The sequence below is a fragment of the Marmota flaviventris genome, chromosome 12, assembly GCF_047511675.1.
Source record: "Marmota flaviventris isolate mMarFla1 chromosome 12, mMarFla1.hap1, whole genome shotgun sequence".
Classification (NCBI taxonomy): domain Eukaryota; kingdom Metazoa; phylum Chordata; class Mammalia; order Rodentia; family Sciuridae; genus Marmota; species Marmota flaviventris.
The window spans coordinates 41,536,200-41,553,492 of record NC_092509.1 but is presented as its reverse complement, the minus strand read 5'-3'; the positions used below and the strand labels follow the sequence as shown (position 1 = coordinate 41,553,492).

The 17,293-nt window shown below is 39.1% G+C and overlaps 1 protein-coding gene across 20 annotated transcripts in view; it reads right to left on the bottom strand.

Moving 5' to 3' along the window:
- The window catches only part of Pard3 (par-3 family cell polarity regulator), a 660,013-nt gene that overhangs the window by 177,797 nt on the left and 464,923 nt on the right, over positions 1-17,293 (bottom strand). For 3 of the 20 annotated variants that reach the window (XM_027928501.2, XM_071599898.1, XM_027928503.3), the window contains one exon: positions 16,395-16,476. The exons of the other annotated variants lie outside the window; for them this stretch is intronic. In XM_027928501.2, coding sequence (XP_027784302.1) covers positions 16,446-16,476 — 31 coding nt within the window. In that variant the 3' untranslated portion in view covers positions 16,395-16,445. Of the gene's footprint in view, positions 1-16,394; positions 16,477-17,293 lie in introns of those variants that run through there. 20 annotated transcript variants of the gene reach the window in all.

Here is a 17,293-nt window from a genome sequence, read left to right as displayed (position 1 = left end):
TAGAGAGGGCAAAGGAAATTCAGAATCAACTTTGACTTTATAAGAATCATTGTAAATTCCAAATATCTAAAAGAAGGAAAGAAACAAGAGAATCAGAAAAACGTAAAAGGGGGAGATCACACACAGTGATCTTTCCAAACACAAGACAAATACATAAATAACTGAAATAATATTTGCAATCTATACTTGGAAGCATCCTACTAAAATGAGAGCAGATGAGTAGAAGCGTACTTTAATTATGATGTTGAAGCTTTTCAGGTATCCGTTTACAGATCACATGACATGATTTCTGGGGCAAATAAATTCCCTCTTTGTGAAAAGAGGTCAATTACTAATTACTGTTCTATACCAGGTTTTTATAAGGCTTGCCATACCTTACCATTTTTCCCAAATTATATCCACACAGGTAATCAAACCACACTAACCCCATAACCCCTAACATCCAAATGCAAATAACATGCAAATTATATTTTCTTTCTTCCCTAACTACACTGACTTTATTACAATATATACATACACACAGATACACATATACATTCATGTGTACTTACACATAGCAAAAACAACACATGATTCTGATTTTTTTTTAAATGCTTAATTTGGAAATGAAATCAGCCATGTCCACTTAAAATGATTTGGAGAGTGCCTTTCATGCGACTCCTTCTCTGGATCCTTTCTTTACCACCATACTCCTAATTCTTGCTCTGTTCATTTTAATGCATTATTGTTTCATAATACAATACTACAAATTGCAAATTACATTTGGCTCAAGGAGTGATTATGAAAAATACTATCACTGCTGCCTTTGCTCGAATAACTCTGATAATAATGAGAGATTGATTGAGCTCCAAGCAGCACAAGTGATGAGAAGGGTCAATTTGAGCATTTCTATTAAGCTTCTTTTGTTAAACCCAACACTTTGCCAGGTCAGAGGCAAATAATCATACCCTACATCTGGTTTCCATGGTTTTCCTTCTCCTAAGACATCAGAACAATTTAGTAAGTGGTCCTGCCCTGAAGGCAGTCCCCACAAGAAATGCTAATGAGACCCAAGTCACAAAAACACATCCATTTAAAAGGGCACTTGAAAGCAAAAAAAATAAAATAAAATAATAATAATAATAAAAGGTAGAATGATATTTTACTACACACCTTTTTCTGTAGGACAAAGAATAAGGAGTATTTAGTAACAAAGATAATCCTAATAATTCCCATTGCCATCTGTCTATCTGATACTCAAACTGGTTTCCAGGTTCAAAAGGCTCATGACACTACACAAATATATGCACAAGGTAAGAGTATCTTTTTAAAATTTTCTAGTTAGGAATATTCACCCTCAGTTAAATAGGCACTGTGAATCAAATTACATGTTTGAACTGCTGATACAAAAAGATGTATTAGTTGAAGCTGAAACACTTTCAAATGCCTTCTTACTCTTATATGTTTATAGAGCAGGAGAAAGTCACAAAGAAAGATATAATAGCCATTGAAGTTTTACAGAAAAAAAAAGTCTCAGACTTTTCATATAGCTCCTGGAAACTTCGAAAGATGAAAACTTCCCCAAAGATCTCATTATCTATAAAGTTAAGATGTCAGTCAGCACTTTTTTCTGTCGATTATAGGAAACAATTTCTGTTGATTCACATTTCTTAGAGAAGGCTCTCTACAGAGTAAATTAAGAGGTGAAGATTCTTGTTTTTTATAGTTAACTTGATTTGCATATTCAGATTCTACTTTCAGGAGCTGAAGTGCTTTCTAAGGCCCCAAAGGCCAATGCTGTGGCAAATTGGCAAGAACAGGTCCCCAAACCCAGGTGCAGATGCCCACTGTCTACTCAAATCACACCTCCCTCTTAAAAGAGCAAGGGAATATTTGGCTGAGAAACCCATGTCCTTGCAGCATGTCCTGGTCTTCGGACACCTGATGAGAGTAGTAGTTCTTCCCCAAGCAAGTTTCTACACTGTACTGGTCTGTGCTTTCTCCTTACCAGGATGCACAATACTGGTTTTTATCAATGACTCAACTGGGGTTAAGAACCCAGCTGGGAACTATGATCCAGAATCCTGGCATAGTTCCAAGGATGGAACAACAAGGGGTAAGAACAAGGAGATGTGTTTACTGTCTCATCTCCCACCAACATGCCCCTCTTGTGAAAGGGAATGTGAAATTCAACAAAATGTCAAACCACCACCTTCTTCCTTATTTGACTAAATTGTTTAACAAGCGTTCAAATATAGAACTTGTTGATTTGTGCACTAGCCTGGAATTCCTCTCATCCCAAGTCATTCCCATCTTCTCAGAGCTGTCACATTTGCCTTGCATGCTGTGTGGTCTCACATGCTAGGCCTACTCGCTGGCAATCACAAGCAAGAGAGAGGTGCTCTGAGAAGGCATGTAGTGTTATCCAAGACATCATTCGGGAATTGGAGGCAGTGCCACTAATATCAGTCTAAATGTTCAGTGTTCCACACTTATATTTGCTTTTACAGGGTATCATTATGTTGCTTTCCTGGCTACGGTTTAAAACTGGTCTTAACTAATTTTAATTATCATGGTGTATTAGTGAACCTAATATCATTGAGGACAGTAAGTACATAAACCCTCAAGGGTGGAAATGACCCTTTTGTAGTGAAGAGACTCAGAATATCTACATAAGAAATAGTTGGAAGAATAAGCTAAGGGAAGAAAAACCAATACAAACTGACCAAGTAATAGGAACTAACTTAAAAGTTCAAAAGGCTATTTTACAAATTGTTTTTCATTGAGTTCTTAAAATTAAAAGTGGAAATTATATAATTGAGGCTGATGTGGTGGATAGGTTTAAGAGGTGGTAGGTAGGGCTGGGAAAGGTGGGTAGAAAATTCTAAGTCCCTAATTCTCTCTACTCTAACATACTCTTCTCCCTCTGAGATGTACCTCAACCCTTTTATACAACTAAGGTTCCTCATGTTGACTTTCACATCAAGAGTTAATGAAGTAACATATTTGTATGCTTAATAAATACACTTTAAAAATAATCTCTGCCAAAGAACATTAAGTGATCTACAACAACTGAGACTGTAAATAACTTTGAAAGTGATAAATAAAATTTTGACCTCTAAACATCCACCAGAATGCATGGTATGCTGTTTCTCAACACAAAATAATAGTCAGTTCATGCTGCTAATGAATATGTGTGAAATGATCAGACATAAAAATACCAAAGCATTGGGGTAACATCTGAAGATCCACAACTCAGTTCCAAGTTATCCATATCAGCTGAGATTGGGCAGCAGTAGAGTTTGTCAACATGTGCACTACTGGAATTTGGGGCAAGATAATCCCATGCAAAGGCAGACTGCCTTATACATCAAAAAAAATTAGCAGCATCCATAGCTACTAGATTCCAATAGCACCCCTTCCCTATTTATGACAACCAAAGAAGTCACTAGACATTGACAAACACCCACAGGGGGCAAAATTCTGGAATCTGAGAGCGACTTGGCTAAGATTTAAGACATTATGTTCATTATTTACAAAGAATAAGATAAAAGGAGTGAAGAGACAGTAGTAGACATATAGATTTTTACCCCCAAAAGATGCATATATTTCAGGATTACTACCAAATACTAAGAAGGAAGTCTCTTTGTATTGAAATGGTTAGAGTTGAATGCAGATGACCATCTAAATCTGAGAAGACAAGATCTGGCATTGAAACACAAAACATGATCTAGCATGCTGGAATAAGAACATATTATGAGACGTATCCATAAGGTACCAAAGTCAGAGAGTACAATCAAAATACCATGATTAAGACCCTGCCACCCCAAATCAGAAAAACATGGGTTACTTGATATGTGACAAATAGCACTACTAAATAATAATAAAAATACTATCTATTTTTAAAAAGTACTAACAATGATTAAAAGCTTTTATGTTTGAAACCATAAATAATGGACAGTATTCTCTAACAATAGTATTTGTATGTCCATCCTGCCTCCATTTCCAGGTAGCCACTCCAGGCCCCCCACATTTGGTAGATCATGACCATTTATGTGATAGATATAATGTCTGCCACTATGTGTGGTCTTCTCCCTGCCTTTGGTTAAACCAAAGTGAACTGTCCAGCAGTGGTTAGTTTTGGCTAACACAATGGAGTAAGGGTGGACGGCAAACTGGAGCTATGAGGTAGCTGTGGCTTCAGAGGCCTGAAGCCACGCTTTAGAAACCATGAGGTGAAGAGAAGAGTTCTTAGCAGTAGGTGATCCACAGCAGATTCTCATAGTGCTAGCCAATATTTAATCTCCTCTTCCTCCTTCTATCAGAACCTTGATTTGGTTGGGCGAAAAGATACATCTCGTTGAGATAAAAATGACATTTTCCAGGCCCCACTGGAAACAGGAGCAAAAGATGGAAGACATTTGTCAAGAGCACAGACTATTTAGCCAGAATCCTGGGTTCCCATCTTAACCTCACCTCTCGGTAGCTCTATGACAAAACAGCTTTGTGACTCACTTGTTTAATCTCTTTCAGCCTCAATTTACTCTTTGATCAAATGCAACTATCCTTACAGATGTATTGTGAGGATTGAATTAATTATACATCACTGTATGCTGGCATATACAAGCACTTAATAAATAGTATCAATTTTATTATCACTGTTATTCTTAAATTTCTTGTTCACAGAAATTGATAAGAAGGATTTACAGAATGAGGCTGACTTGGTTGTTGTTGTTTTTTTCCCCATTCCTTCTCCTTCCTGCTGAGAATACTGACAAGATGGCTAGAGTTATAACCATGAAGTGACACTGAAGACAGAAATGTGTTAAGACAGTCATAGTTAAAGCAGCATTATCTGTAATAACCTAGTGTCCAAAGATGGATGAACTGAGAAACAAAATGTGGTGTATACATACCACAGATTATTCTTCAACCTTAAAAGGACATTCTAATGTGCTAAATATAAGATATCATACTAAATGAAATCAACCAGTGACAAAAAGATAAATACTGTTTGATTTCCCTTACATGAGGCAGCTAGAGTAGTCAAATTCATAGAGACAGAAAGTAAAATGGTGGTCTCCAGGGATGGGAGAAGAGGGAAAACGGGAGTCAGTTTTATGGGTACAGAGTATCACTTTTGCTAGATGAAAGAGTACAACAATGTGAACACACACATTTTAAAATGATTAAGATGACAAATATTATGCTAAGTGTATTTTACTACAATAACAAATATTGAAATACATATTAATGGTGGTTGAATAAAAAGGAGGTAGCGACACTGATAACAATCCAAAATAAGAGAAATCCTAGTCTGCTTAAGTTGCAGTTTTGCCTGTTGGTGCTACAACTGAAATGCTCACAGACACAGTCATGGAGATAAGGAGACAAGGAGGAGTGTCTCTTTTCACATATTCGGCCTCCCAGTAAAAGAGAGCTGTTTCTTTAGAGCATCTCTGTAAATGATCCTATTTTCAGGTCACTACCTCACTGGCTCAGTCCCATAGTTCCTGGCAACTAATTTTCTCCTCAAGATGTTGCCCTAAAAGTCAACCCAGGGTGGCAAACAGAGGGCAGGGAAGAGCCAATAGCCTTCCAAGGGTGTAAGAGCGGAATTAATTGAAACAACTGAAAATAACCACCACAGTGAAACCCCATCTATTCAGCCCAGCGCTGCCCTTCCAGCTGACAAGCACAGTATTGAAGACAACAGGCCATGAGTCAGAAGTGATTTTCATTTTCTCCTCATTGTTGCTGATGCTATTTGGGTACTCACCATTTGATGAGTAGAGACCACTGCCCACCCTTCTATTATCTTGGTTGTTAATAAGTGTTTTCTCTCTAATTAGACACCCCATCAGCTGCATGGATACATAAGGGTGGAATATAGTTCTAAAGGAAAATGTCCTTTTCCAACACTGCTGACTATACTAAATGGGAATGATATGAAAATTCTGCATTAGTGACTTACAGAACTTACATCTCACAAGAAAAATAATGTTCAAAGGAGTTCAAGCTGTCATTCTAAATAGACAGGGTCTACTTGATGAGTAAAAGAACTTTGAGAATATGACAGTAACATCGGAATAGATAAAATTATATTAGAATGTAGAAACTTTTCAGAAGAGTTTCATAAGAAAAACATAGTATGTTTTCTACTTGTTTATTAAAATTGAGAAGATCTAAAACCTTAGTAGAAACCCATTTAAAGACTACAATGTTATCTATTACCAAACAAGATAGATAGTTACATTTTTTAACTTTTCAAAAATAATGCAGTAGTTCATAATATTTTACTACTGGAAAAAAAAGAAATCAAAATTGTATCACAGCACCAAGGATCAAACCCAGGGCCTTGTGCATGCTAGGTAAGTGCTCTACCACTGAGCCACACTCCCAGTCCTAGAACTCCGATTACATAGTGCTTAACTATCACAATTTTCCTCTTTTTTTTTTTTAGTACTGGGAATTGAACCCAGGGGAGCTCTACCACTTAGCTACATCCCCAAATCCCCAACTCTTTTTATTTTTTATTTTGAGATAGGGTCTCATTAAGTTTCTAAGAGTCTCACTAAGTTGCTGAGGCTGGCCTTGAACTTGCAATTCTCCTGCCTCAGGCTTCCAAGTTGCCGGGATTACAGGCTTATGCCACCATCATGGCACACTTTTTCAGAAATGGTTTTCAAAAAAGAGAAATCTAATATTGACACTTGGATGAAGAAAACTATTTATCTGACCTAAATATTTTTGTTGTATAAACGTGAGGGAAGTTCAGAACAATGTGGCTGATTTAGAGTCTAATGACATCAGGGCCCTTAACTTATACCTGCCACTGGGGAAGGGAAGGTCACATGCTGGACAATAGCACAACTGCCAACATAAAAGAGAAAAGAAAACAAAACAAGAGGATAAATTATCTCACCCCTGAAAGACAGACATGATCCACCGTCAACAAAACAAGTCATTACATTTATTTTGTTAACAAGGTGTATTTTGGTAATAGTTTACTTAAAATAATTTCTTTATAACCTAAATTCTACAATCCTTCGTCAAAATCTGCATTGGAATTAATATGCCATTTAAAATGTCATTTCTATTGCTCAAACATTATAGAAATTTGGCCCTGATTTTGTGTAGGAAATGTTGGGGAAAAAACTTTACTTCTTAAATTAATTAACTAGTGTAAGATGTTCTCAACTCGGAACAAACCTAGGCATAAGAGACTGTCTACACTGGCACCGTAGAGAAACACTGACACTATTACTCAGCAGTGGGCAACCGCTCAAAGCAGGCCCAGTGGCACCACTGACTAATCACTCCCACACAGCCAAGGCCAGGAGCAGGTTTTGTGCTCTCAGCAGGAGTACTATTGACTACATCATTCTAGTAAAAAACAAAAACAAAACCCAGCACCCTTGTTCTAACGGCTGTTATGACCACACTCCTGGTTTTCCTCCTCTCTCTGCAGATCCCCTCCTGTCACCATTGCCTCCCTCCACAGTCCCAATCCCCGCCCTGTACTGCTCCCCATATTTGTAGGGGCCTCATATTCATGGGCTTCACCTGCTATTCCTCCCTACTTCCCAGGCAGACCCCTCCATGCATACTGCTATGATTTCAAGAATCGCTTTACCTGTCTGGAGTCTCTCATCTACTCATCAGGAAACTCCATTTAGACCTATCACAGCCACAAGACTCACCCTGTCACCTTTGTTTCACACTGATCATCCTCCAATGTCTTTCAGTCAGTGTGTGACTATCCACCCAGTTGGTCAGGCCAAAACTGTGAGATTTCTTACTGTTCTTCTCCCTTGTTTTTCTTCCTACATTTAATTAAACAACCAAGTCTCCTGAATTCCACTCTGTCCCTATGGCCACCATGTGTGACCACAACTGCAACAGCTACCTAACAGAATTCCCAGCCTCACCAGATTCCTGCCCTTCAGTTCACACTATGCAGTGCAGTGAGGGGCATCTCTTAATTTTCTACAGATTTATTATTTTATCAAGCCGTTCTCTTGAATGTTTAACCATGGTCCTTAGGATATATTCCTGGGTTATTTATGAAAAGCCATTCTGCCTCTCCAAGGTCACTAGATGATTTCCACCATCAAACTATTTTTTTTTTTTTTCAAATTGTCTGGTGGAACATGCTAAGCTGTAAAAGTTGATTTGTTTGTACTCACCTAGCATTTTTAAATCAATAAAGAATAACAACAGCAACAGTAGGTCGTATCTACCTAATGCTTGCTCAGTACCAGCAGCAGTCCTAAAATGATTTTCTATGCTAATTCTAGGTTCAAAATAACTCTGAGAGGTAGTTGGTATGCATATTCTACTGAGATGAGTAAAGCACAAAGAGGTTAATCAATGTGTCCAAGATTCAAGGGTGACCGTATAGCTGGGATTTTACTCAAGCAATCTAACTTCAGAGTGCAAGCTCTTAACCACTATACTACACTGCCTGTTAACAAAATACAACATAGTGCCTTACGTACAGAAGAGCAAGTATTTTGTGAAATTTTTATTTTAGTTAGTGGTGTGTGTTGCACATTCACTAGGTTGCAAGGTAAGAACATTTTTCTTACTCTGCATAATTTTTTTTTTAAAAAAGTTTGAATCTCACTGATGTAAAATACTCCTTTCTTTCAATATTTCCTTCAGATAGAGAATTCAAAACATCTTTGGGATCTCAATTTTAAAGTCATTTTCTGGAAAGAAACAGTCTCTCTAGCCTGATCTAGGTCCACTTGCTGTAAGTTCTCAGAGGAATTTCCACATCCACCTTTCTCAAGTCTCCCTGGAGCAGGGCATGCTTATCAACAGACCAGTGCCTGTCACCTCTAACTATATCCCTGACCCCTACCTCAGTGCCCAGGATGCAGTGGGTCTACTAGTAGTTATCTGTTGAATGTATGAAGAGGTTTTACTTCCCACTTACTAAAAACATCACACACACACTCTAAATCTAGGCTTAAAGAAAACAACAATAAATCTACCTGCTCATCATTACAAATAGTTTTTGCCAGGTGAGTGGTAAAATGCTCAGAATATATTTTACTGGCCAGGTAATTTTTTTGTGAAAGGCAGGAAGAATGTTCTGTGGATGCATCTATCTGCTGTACTTATTTCAGAGTCACATAGCACGACAGCTGACAGGGTGGGACAGAGAAGCAGGGAATGGATGTACAATGAAGCTGATCTCTTAAGAAGCAATCAGTGCTAAAAGCCCAAACTTAGCCCTGCAACAGGTAGCTGGGCCTTTCCTGCCAGAAGCACGTATCTGGGTTATGGACTGAATCAGACAACACTCCACAAGCTAAAGGCTGCCTCAACTTCCCGTCTGCAGCTTGTCTCCGCCAACTTGCAAAGGAGCAGTAAAAGTTAGTCTTTAATAAGACACTCATCAAGGGCTGAAATTTGATTGTCCATCAGTAGATTTACTGCTCACTTGAAAACATATACACCTGAATGGGGAGGCACTTCAAGCCACCTTTATTAAAGGGCAATCACCTTTCCCCTGCTATGGCTAGGACAGCTCAGGTGGCAGCAGAATATTCCTCATAAATGATCATCAATGCTTTGCCACTGTGCTTCAAGCAACAACAGGCAGCTGGTGCTGCTGTGCTCTTGAGAGAGTATCAAAGGAAAATCACCAGTCCCTCCAAGAACCGGTTCACATTTGGTCTAAAGTTTAATGTCTTCCAGAATCAACCTGTGAGCTAAATTAGACATCATCATTTTCATTTTCTCAAAGAAATGTTTTTTTAGCACTACATACAAAACTAAGATAAAAATCTTAAAGAAAGAAGGAAAACAAACTTGAAATTGTAGGGAGTCTAAAGTTCAACTTGGGATGCTTTCCTAATGGCGAACATCAATGAGGAAAAGCAGGAATTTGCTTAAAAGGTTCTTTCCCCTGCACAAATCAGTTAGCAAAAACTTGAAAAAGGCTAGGTTTGAGGATGCCAGACAGATCTGAGGCAAGAGACTCTCAGCCCAACAGCTGAGGGGCAAAGCTGTGACTTCTGGGGCGAGCTGTGACTTCTGGGCGGTCAAGGATCAGGCAGTGTTGGAGTCTGGGCAGCACTGCCAGGGCATGTTAAAGATGGGAGGGGAAGACGCTGGAAACCTCCGAGGCAATTGTCAAGCAGGTCATGACTAGAAACATTCTGAGGAAGTGACCTCACACTTATTTAATAGGGAAAAATAAGAGAGAGAGCAGTGGTGGTGCAAAATCTAGATTCAAGAAGACATATAGTAAGAAAAGGATAAGTGAGATATGAAAACAGGAAAAGAGCAGTTATAGGACTGTATAAAGCCACCTTGAAAGAGTGGGAGGAGAAGCTAGCTTTTTTTTTTTTTTTAATCATCATCATTATTATTCTGGAGTAGGACCTCTGCTATCATATGTAGTACAGTAAGTTAAGGGGAGGAGGGATATGGCAATTGGTAATTTGTGAACTAGTAATAAAATCCTTAAGAATAATTTGGAACTGGGCTCCATGGCACACAGCTGTAATGCCAGCAGCTTGGGAAGCAGAGACAGGAGGATGGCGAGTTCAAAGCCAGCCTCAGCAATTTAGCAAGGCTAAGCAACTCACTGAGACCCTGTCTCTAAAATACAAAAAAAAAAAAAAAAAAGGCTAGAGATGTAAATCAGTGGTTAAGTGTCCCTGAGTTCAATCCCTGATACCAAAAAAACAATAATCTGGAAGAAGGGCTAGAGTGTAGTTCAGTGATAGAGCACTTGTGTAGAATGTATGATGCTCTGGGTTCCACCTCAGTTCTGCAAAAATAAATAAGTAAGTAAGAATAATTTGGGGGAGAGAAAGAACCACAGAAAGAGAAGGCTACAGAATCAAAGTAGGAACAAAAAATACTAACTTCACATGTCTAAGGTAACAATAAGAATCTGTTTTATCACAGCTTGCACAACAGCAGTGCCACATCCCCTGGTGACTTTCATAACAATCTTGGCTCCTGTAGATTTGGGGGAAGGGACCAAGAAGGCTCAGTGGGTTCTGCATAGTGCTCAGGAACCCAGCCCCAGAGTTTGACCAGTATTCAAATTCAATGTAGCTCTACCTTTCAATTATGGGGTGCCCTTGGTAGGTTAGTTCACTCTTTGGACCTTAATGTTTTAGATTCTTTATCCATAAAATAAGGCTAAAAACAGGACTTGCAAGGATTGTAATGGGGATTAAATGGGTTATGAAAAATAATGTTCTTAGCACAGTGTGTACCGGTATCAACATGCAATGAATGATTACTGTGAGCTGTAATAAGCTACATGAGGAATGCTTTTTCTTCTTAGGAGTCATTATGATCGCCACGTCACCCAACAAAATCAGAAGCGTGGGCTACAAAGTGATAATGGACAGTGCTATAAAATTAACTGGAAGGCTGGAATACAGTAAGTGGTTAAATCAGATCATTTCAAAATCCCTGTTACTGTGTACAAATAGAGAAGGTAAAGTTTCTCTTTTCTAAAGACTAAAACTGTTATGAGAGAAAGAGAATGTATGTTACAATATAAATATCATAAATGTTATGGAAGGAGAAACTAAGGAGTTGAGGTTGTCATCACCTTGTCAATCCACACTTCATTTAGGAGTGCGTCAGAAGATTCCAAGCCGCAGGAGGGGGCTGGCCCCACATGCCTCAGCAGACTGTGGATCCCAGGCCAGGAGGAGAAAGAGAAAGCTGTCGAGTGCCCCCTGTTGGTAAGGCAGAGGTGGCAGGTGAGCTGCCCATGCCTATGGCTTCAGAGCAGAGGAGGCCTTATACCAACTCACTCACACAGGAGCAAGAGCAGCATGCTGACTTCTTTTAGGGACAGAATCTTACCCCAGCTGACCTCATCTCCTAGATCGTGATATTTTGAGTTCATGGAAAACACTCATAGGACAATGTTACTTAGCACTGAATCGGCAAGTCTGGGGTGGGGCCTGTGATTCTTTCACTTATTTAATTTTTTTGGTTGTCAATGGACTTTTATTTTATTGATTTACTTATATGCAGTGCTGAGAATCAAACCTAGGGCCTCACACGTGCCAGGCAAGTGCTTTACCACTGAGCTACGACCCCAGCCCTGATTCTGCTTTTTGCCAGGCTCCCAGGTTTTGTCATGCTCCTGGTCTGAGGACGACCCTTTTCTAGGCTAAGGATGTAGAATTCATGGCCTGGCACTTTAAGGGCCATGAGGACTGGGATACATTTACACTGGCTTTCATAAACCATGGGTTGACAGATACTCTGAGGTGGGGTTATTTGCAGGCATTTCCAAGAGGCCCAGTCAGAGGAGCAGAGCTACTTTCTAAGATTCCAGAGAGGCCAATGAATAAGTTCAAACCACCAGCATCTGCTGCATTTACTGGGTACTGATTATGCACCAGTCTGCGAGGGATAGAGCTGGGAAAAAGAAAAGGGATACCACTTGCTGCAGTTGTCAACTTAGTAGTAAACCAGGTAAGTGGACATATCATCTCTTACTAAGTGTAAATGAGAAAAATAATGCCCCAAAGTGTGAACACAATGGTGGCAGGGAGTGCAAATTTGCAATTTTAGATTGATCCCCCTGATAAGCTGATACTTGAATAAAGATGTTAAAAAATGACAGTGAATCCATGGATATCTTAGAAAAGAATACTCCAGGTAGAGGTGTGAGCAAGGGCAAAGGCTCCAGTGGACTGGGCAGGTCAGGGAAGAGGAGGCCACTGTTGCCAGAGAAAGGCAGCAAATTAGAGGGTAGTGGGAATGGGGTCCGAAAGGCTGTAGTAGGGGGATCCTGTGGCTCTCAACAGATGACTTAAGGTTTTCACTTTTAGTCTGACTGAATTGGAAGCTTTGGGGAGTGGGGGTTGGAGAGAGGAGGGACACATTGTGACTTTTGGCTACAGTGTTAAAAATACAGCAGGGGGCGTGGGGGGGGGATGGGGCAGTGGCAACAGGGAGACAACTGAAGGGCTACTGACCAAACTGGCAAGAGAACAGGCTGGGGGCTTGCACCAAAATATTCCTACTTGCTGTATTAGGGGTTCTCCATTTCCCCTCTTCCAGTTAATTTAGAGGGTTGTCCATTGTCATTTCTGATCTTGTTGGGTGATAATGTTGGTCATTAGTGGTCACCATGTGAGCAGGGTGGAGAGTAAAACATCCTAGGACAGTGGTTGAAAACAGACCAAATGGGTTTTGCTTTTGTACATTAACAGATCAAATATATGGTATAAGGAAAAAATAACAGTCAAGAATTACTCTAAGGTTTTGGAATTAACCAACTGAATAAGCAAGTCTGCTATTATCTGAGGCAGGAAAGATGAAAGAGAAAAACTCAGGGACTATCCAGGACTGATGTGGGTGTGCATAATGTTTCAACTATCTGGTCAACATTCATGAGAATGTCAAGAAGATGACTAGTTTCAGAGATCTAGAGCTTCAAGATGCACAGGCAGGAGATGAGAACTTGGGAGTCATCTGCCTATAGACTGTATTTAGAGCCCAAAGGTTCTGTTTCCTGAGCCTATCAAAATTGTGCTATTGAGCAAAGAAGAGGAGGAAGGAACTAAAGGTTGAGCAGAACATGAACTCAGGAAGACCCAAACGGAGTGGGCAGGGAAGGAAAGGAATTCCCAGCAGAGGTATTCCAGAGAAGAAGAATGATCAACGTAAGGAGCATGTCTGTCGATGAGAGGAGGGAGAAGGACAGACACAGATTTGTCAATGCAGAGGCCATCAGAGACCTGGACAGGAGGAGGCTTTGTGGAGCAGAGACAGGATGAAGGAATCACTGAAGGGAGTTCAAGAGAGAATAAGAAAATAGAGCAAACAGAAAGGCATCCAAGGATTGCTGTGAAATGGAGGAAAGAAAATGAGATCATAATTGGAAGGGGAATTTTTTTGTGTTTATAATGGGGAAAATAATGGCAGGGTTAGGATGCTGTGGTTGATCCAGTAGCAAAGAGCAATCACTGATGATGCAGGAGAATGAAGAAGGGTTTGCTGAGGTAGGAACAGGGAAGAGGATCAGCAGGGCTTTCAGGGGCCTGGCTTTAGCTCAGAACATGGATTAAAAATAAAACAAAACAAAATATAAGAGGAAAGGTCAACAGCAGACATGGTTATGTCACTGTGATCTGAAATTTAATCTGATTTTACTCTCTTGTTTCTAAATTGGCTATTATTAAACATAGGTCGGAAGAAAACCACCCAACATTCAATTATGTCAGAGGTCACTCCCCCAGGGAATTCTTTAAAAGACTGAAAGGGTAAAATGATTACCTTTATATAATAATTTGAAGCTTGCTAAAAATATATTTTAGAATAATGTGTATTTGATCCATCATATGTAATGTAAAAAAGAGAGGGCCTCTAATGGTAACAAATAAAAACATTTAGAAAGAGTATCTCCATTATATGTCGTGGTGAATGTCACTAGGTAAGCCTGTCTTCTAGTACATTTTTCATCGGTGTGATGGTATTTATTTACCCTATGTTATTAAAAACTGAATAGTCACTAGCCTTCAATTTTCACATCAATTGCAGGGAAATAAAAAAGATTCCATTTCTACACAATCTGGAATTGAAATTGACTTAGCATCTCGGAACTGTCAAAAATTTCCTTTACGAAAAGGTTTGCTTTACAGAGACTATAAAGCAAGTGTCATTCTTGACACTTGCCTTCTATATTCACGAAACAGGTCTGAGGAAAAGAAACGTTAAAGAACGCCAGGAAAGGTCTTAGAAAGGCGCAGCCGTCATGCTCTGTGCCTCCTCTGGCGTCCTTTGCAGTCAGCTTCTGCGCTCTAGATGTCAGGGGGTCTCTATTTAAAAGTGCTAACAAGGAAGAGAAGAATACTTGAAAATATGATATCAGCTATCCCAGAACTTGTCTTTGCTATCAGGTCAGTCTGACACTTATTTTCCAGTGTTAGAAAAAAGGTGGGGGGATCTCTGTTTTGATTCAAATCAAAAGATGCATACATTAAGCCCTTGGGATTTACAAATTCAAAACATAGTCCAAGGAAACCTCCCAGGATGGGCATTTATCAAACAGAGCTATTCTTTGTCCAGGTAACAAATAAGACAACAAATGAAATTATGCAAAATTTACTTAGTTTTTTCTTCATTACAAAGTACTGCCCTTTGGTTTCATTTAGAGAGGCGTAGACTTCTACATGCTTATTTTAGCTGCATTCCTGATATCCGCAGCAGATTGCATAGGATGCCACTCAATTTTACCAATGTGAAACTGGCCACATTAACCTACATGGAAATTAAATCCAAGTCATAAATAACTCCAGGTCCTGATATTTCTGACATGGGCAAATGAGCAGATTCATGTGTATCTCCTTTGAATACAGGTGAGGTGAGGATTTTCCCAACAATGGAATGGGATGAGGGTAGGACTGCAAACCACGGCCTAGTCCAATCGGAGTTCAATCCTTCTCACACACACTCAGCCCAATTCCATAAGACCCTTTATTAAATGGTTTTCTTTTTCACATTTATTCTTAATTAGGATGCTAACATTCTCAGGAAACAGAGCTAACTAGAAAGTCTTTGAAATCCCAAGGGGCCACAAATAATGGAGGGATTGTGAATTACGGCTTCTTACCAGGCAGGGAAGTTCTCCCACAGTAAGGGTAGTCTGAGCTCCACCTACAGTAACTAGCCTTTGGATGTGAAATTGGAACACTTGGTCAGGCAGACTCTTTCCAGAAATATCCATAAAAGAGGGTGCACTTCATGACTTGCAGTCTCAGCAGACCTTGGGATTACTATTTGCCAAAGTAGCTCTACTTTTATGCACTGGGAGAAGTTGCTGGTTCAGCCATCCCAGAGCACAGAAATTTATTTTCTCAACACCTTGGTTTTTTTTTTTGTCTATTTTTTTATAATGCATAGAGGGAATAAATTTGGTCAAAAAAGATGCCTTTAGACTGGACCATTTGGTCACTGATCTGTGTTCTGTTGCCTTTCAACCTGGATGGGTGACCTCTGCAACCCACATAATTCATTGCCTCTATCCGGTTCATTCTCTGCCTGTCTGTGTTCCCAAGCCACCATGTTACACAGGAAACCAAACCAGTGGTGATACTTTGAATAATCTTGGAAACACTGGTTCTGACATCCAAATGGTGTATGCTGATGATTTCTGAATACGCCAGCAGCCAGGACTATGGTTTTCCACTAAGATATGGTTTTAAGGGGCGGACTTAAAATATATAGGAAAAAACTTGTCTCTGCCTTTTGAAGCAGTCATTTAAACCCCCAAGCTTGAAATCATGATTTTAAAAGTTCCAAATTGATTAATATGGAAATTACCAAACCATCAAAACTGCTGATGTCGTAAACAAAATTCGTCAACAAAATTCATTGAAAGTAAATTTATTGTTTGTTTTTAAAAAAAAACAACTGTGTAACACGTGCTGCTCATGACATTTTTGAATCTGGTTTGTTGTTCATCTCTTCTCAGGCTTCAGTTTGGCAAGGCTAAACGAGAAACACGGTACAGACACAGTTAGTAAGCACGAGTAAAGAAGCAAAAATAATACGTGTTTGCTATTCTCTCAAACCTGAGATGTGCCACCCAAACAGTAGTGAAGTTTTAATACCTGAGCATGCTCCTTATATTCTGAAAATGATTACATCTTTAAAAGGAAAAGACAGAGGTATATCTGATTTCAACCAAATGAGGTTTCAGACCAAGTTATCTATTTCCTCTTACAGAGCTTAATAAAACAATGTGGCAGGGGCCAGGGGAATTATTTTGAATGTGTAACTGGAAGATTCTGTTTTAATGGTAATATTTCAACATTACTCTTGCTTTAGCTTTCCCCAGCAATCAGTTCTCAACTACTACATACAGACTATAGCAAGAAATAAACCTATAACATAGACAGGTCACTTCTAAGAACCTTCAGTTTCAGGGTACATGCAATTCTCTGATATTCAAATGATAATAGTTCCAATTTTATACCAAAGCAGTATCAAATTGCACTTACTCCAAAGCTTTAAAAAAAGAAAGAGCTTATAATTTTTAAAGTCTTAATATCTGAGAAGTAGGATTTTATTATCATGTTGGTAATTTCTATTTGGCGAAGGAAACTAAGATCAAAACACATGCTTAAAAATGCTCTAGCTTTCCTTTAAAAATGTACATTTAAATCATTATACCTATCTCCCTCATTCTAAAATAAATATTGAGTTACCTCTTCACAGATAACCTCATATAATAGCAGAATTCCCAGAAATATTTTATAGTATGAAATTTGAATAGCCACAAATCTGAGCCTCAAATATGCATAAA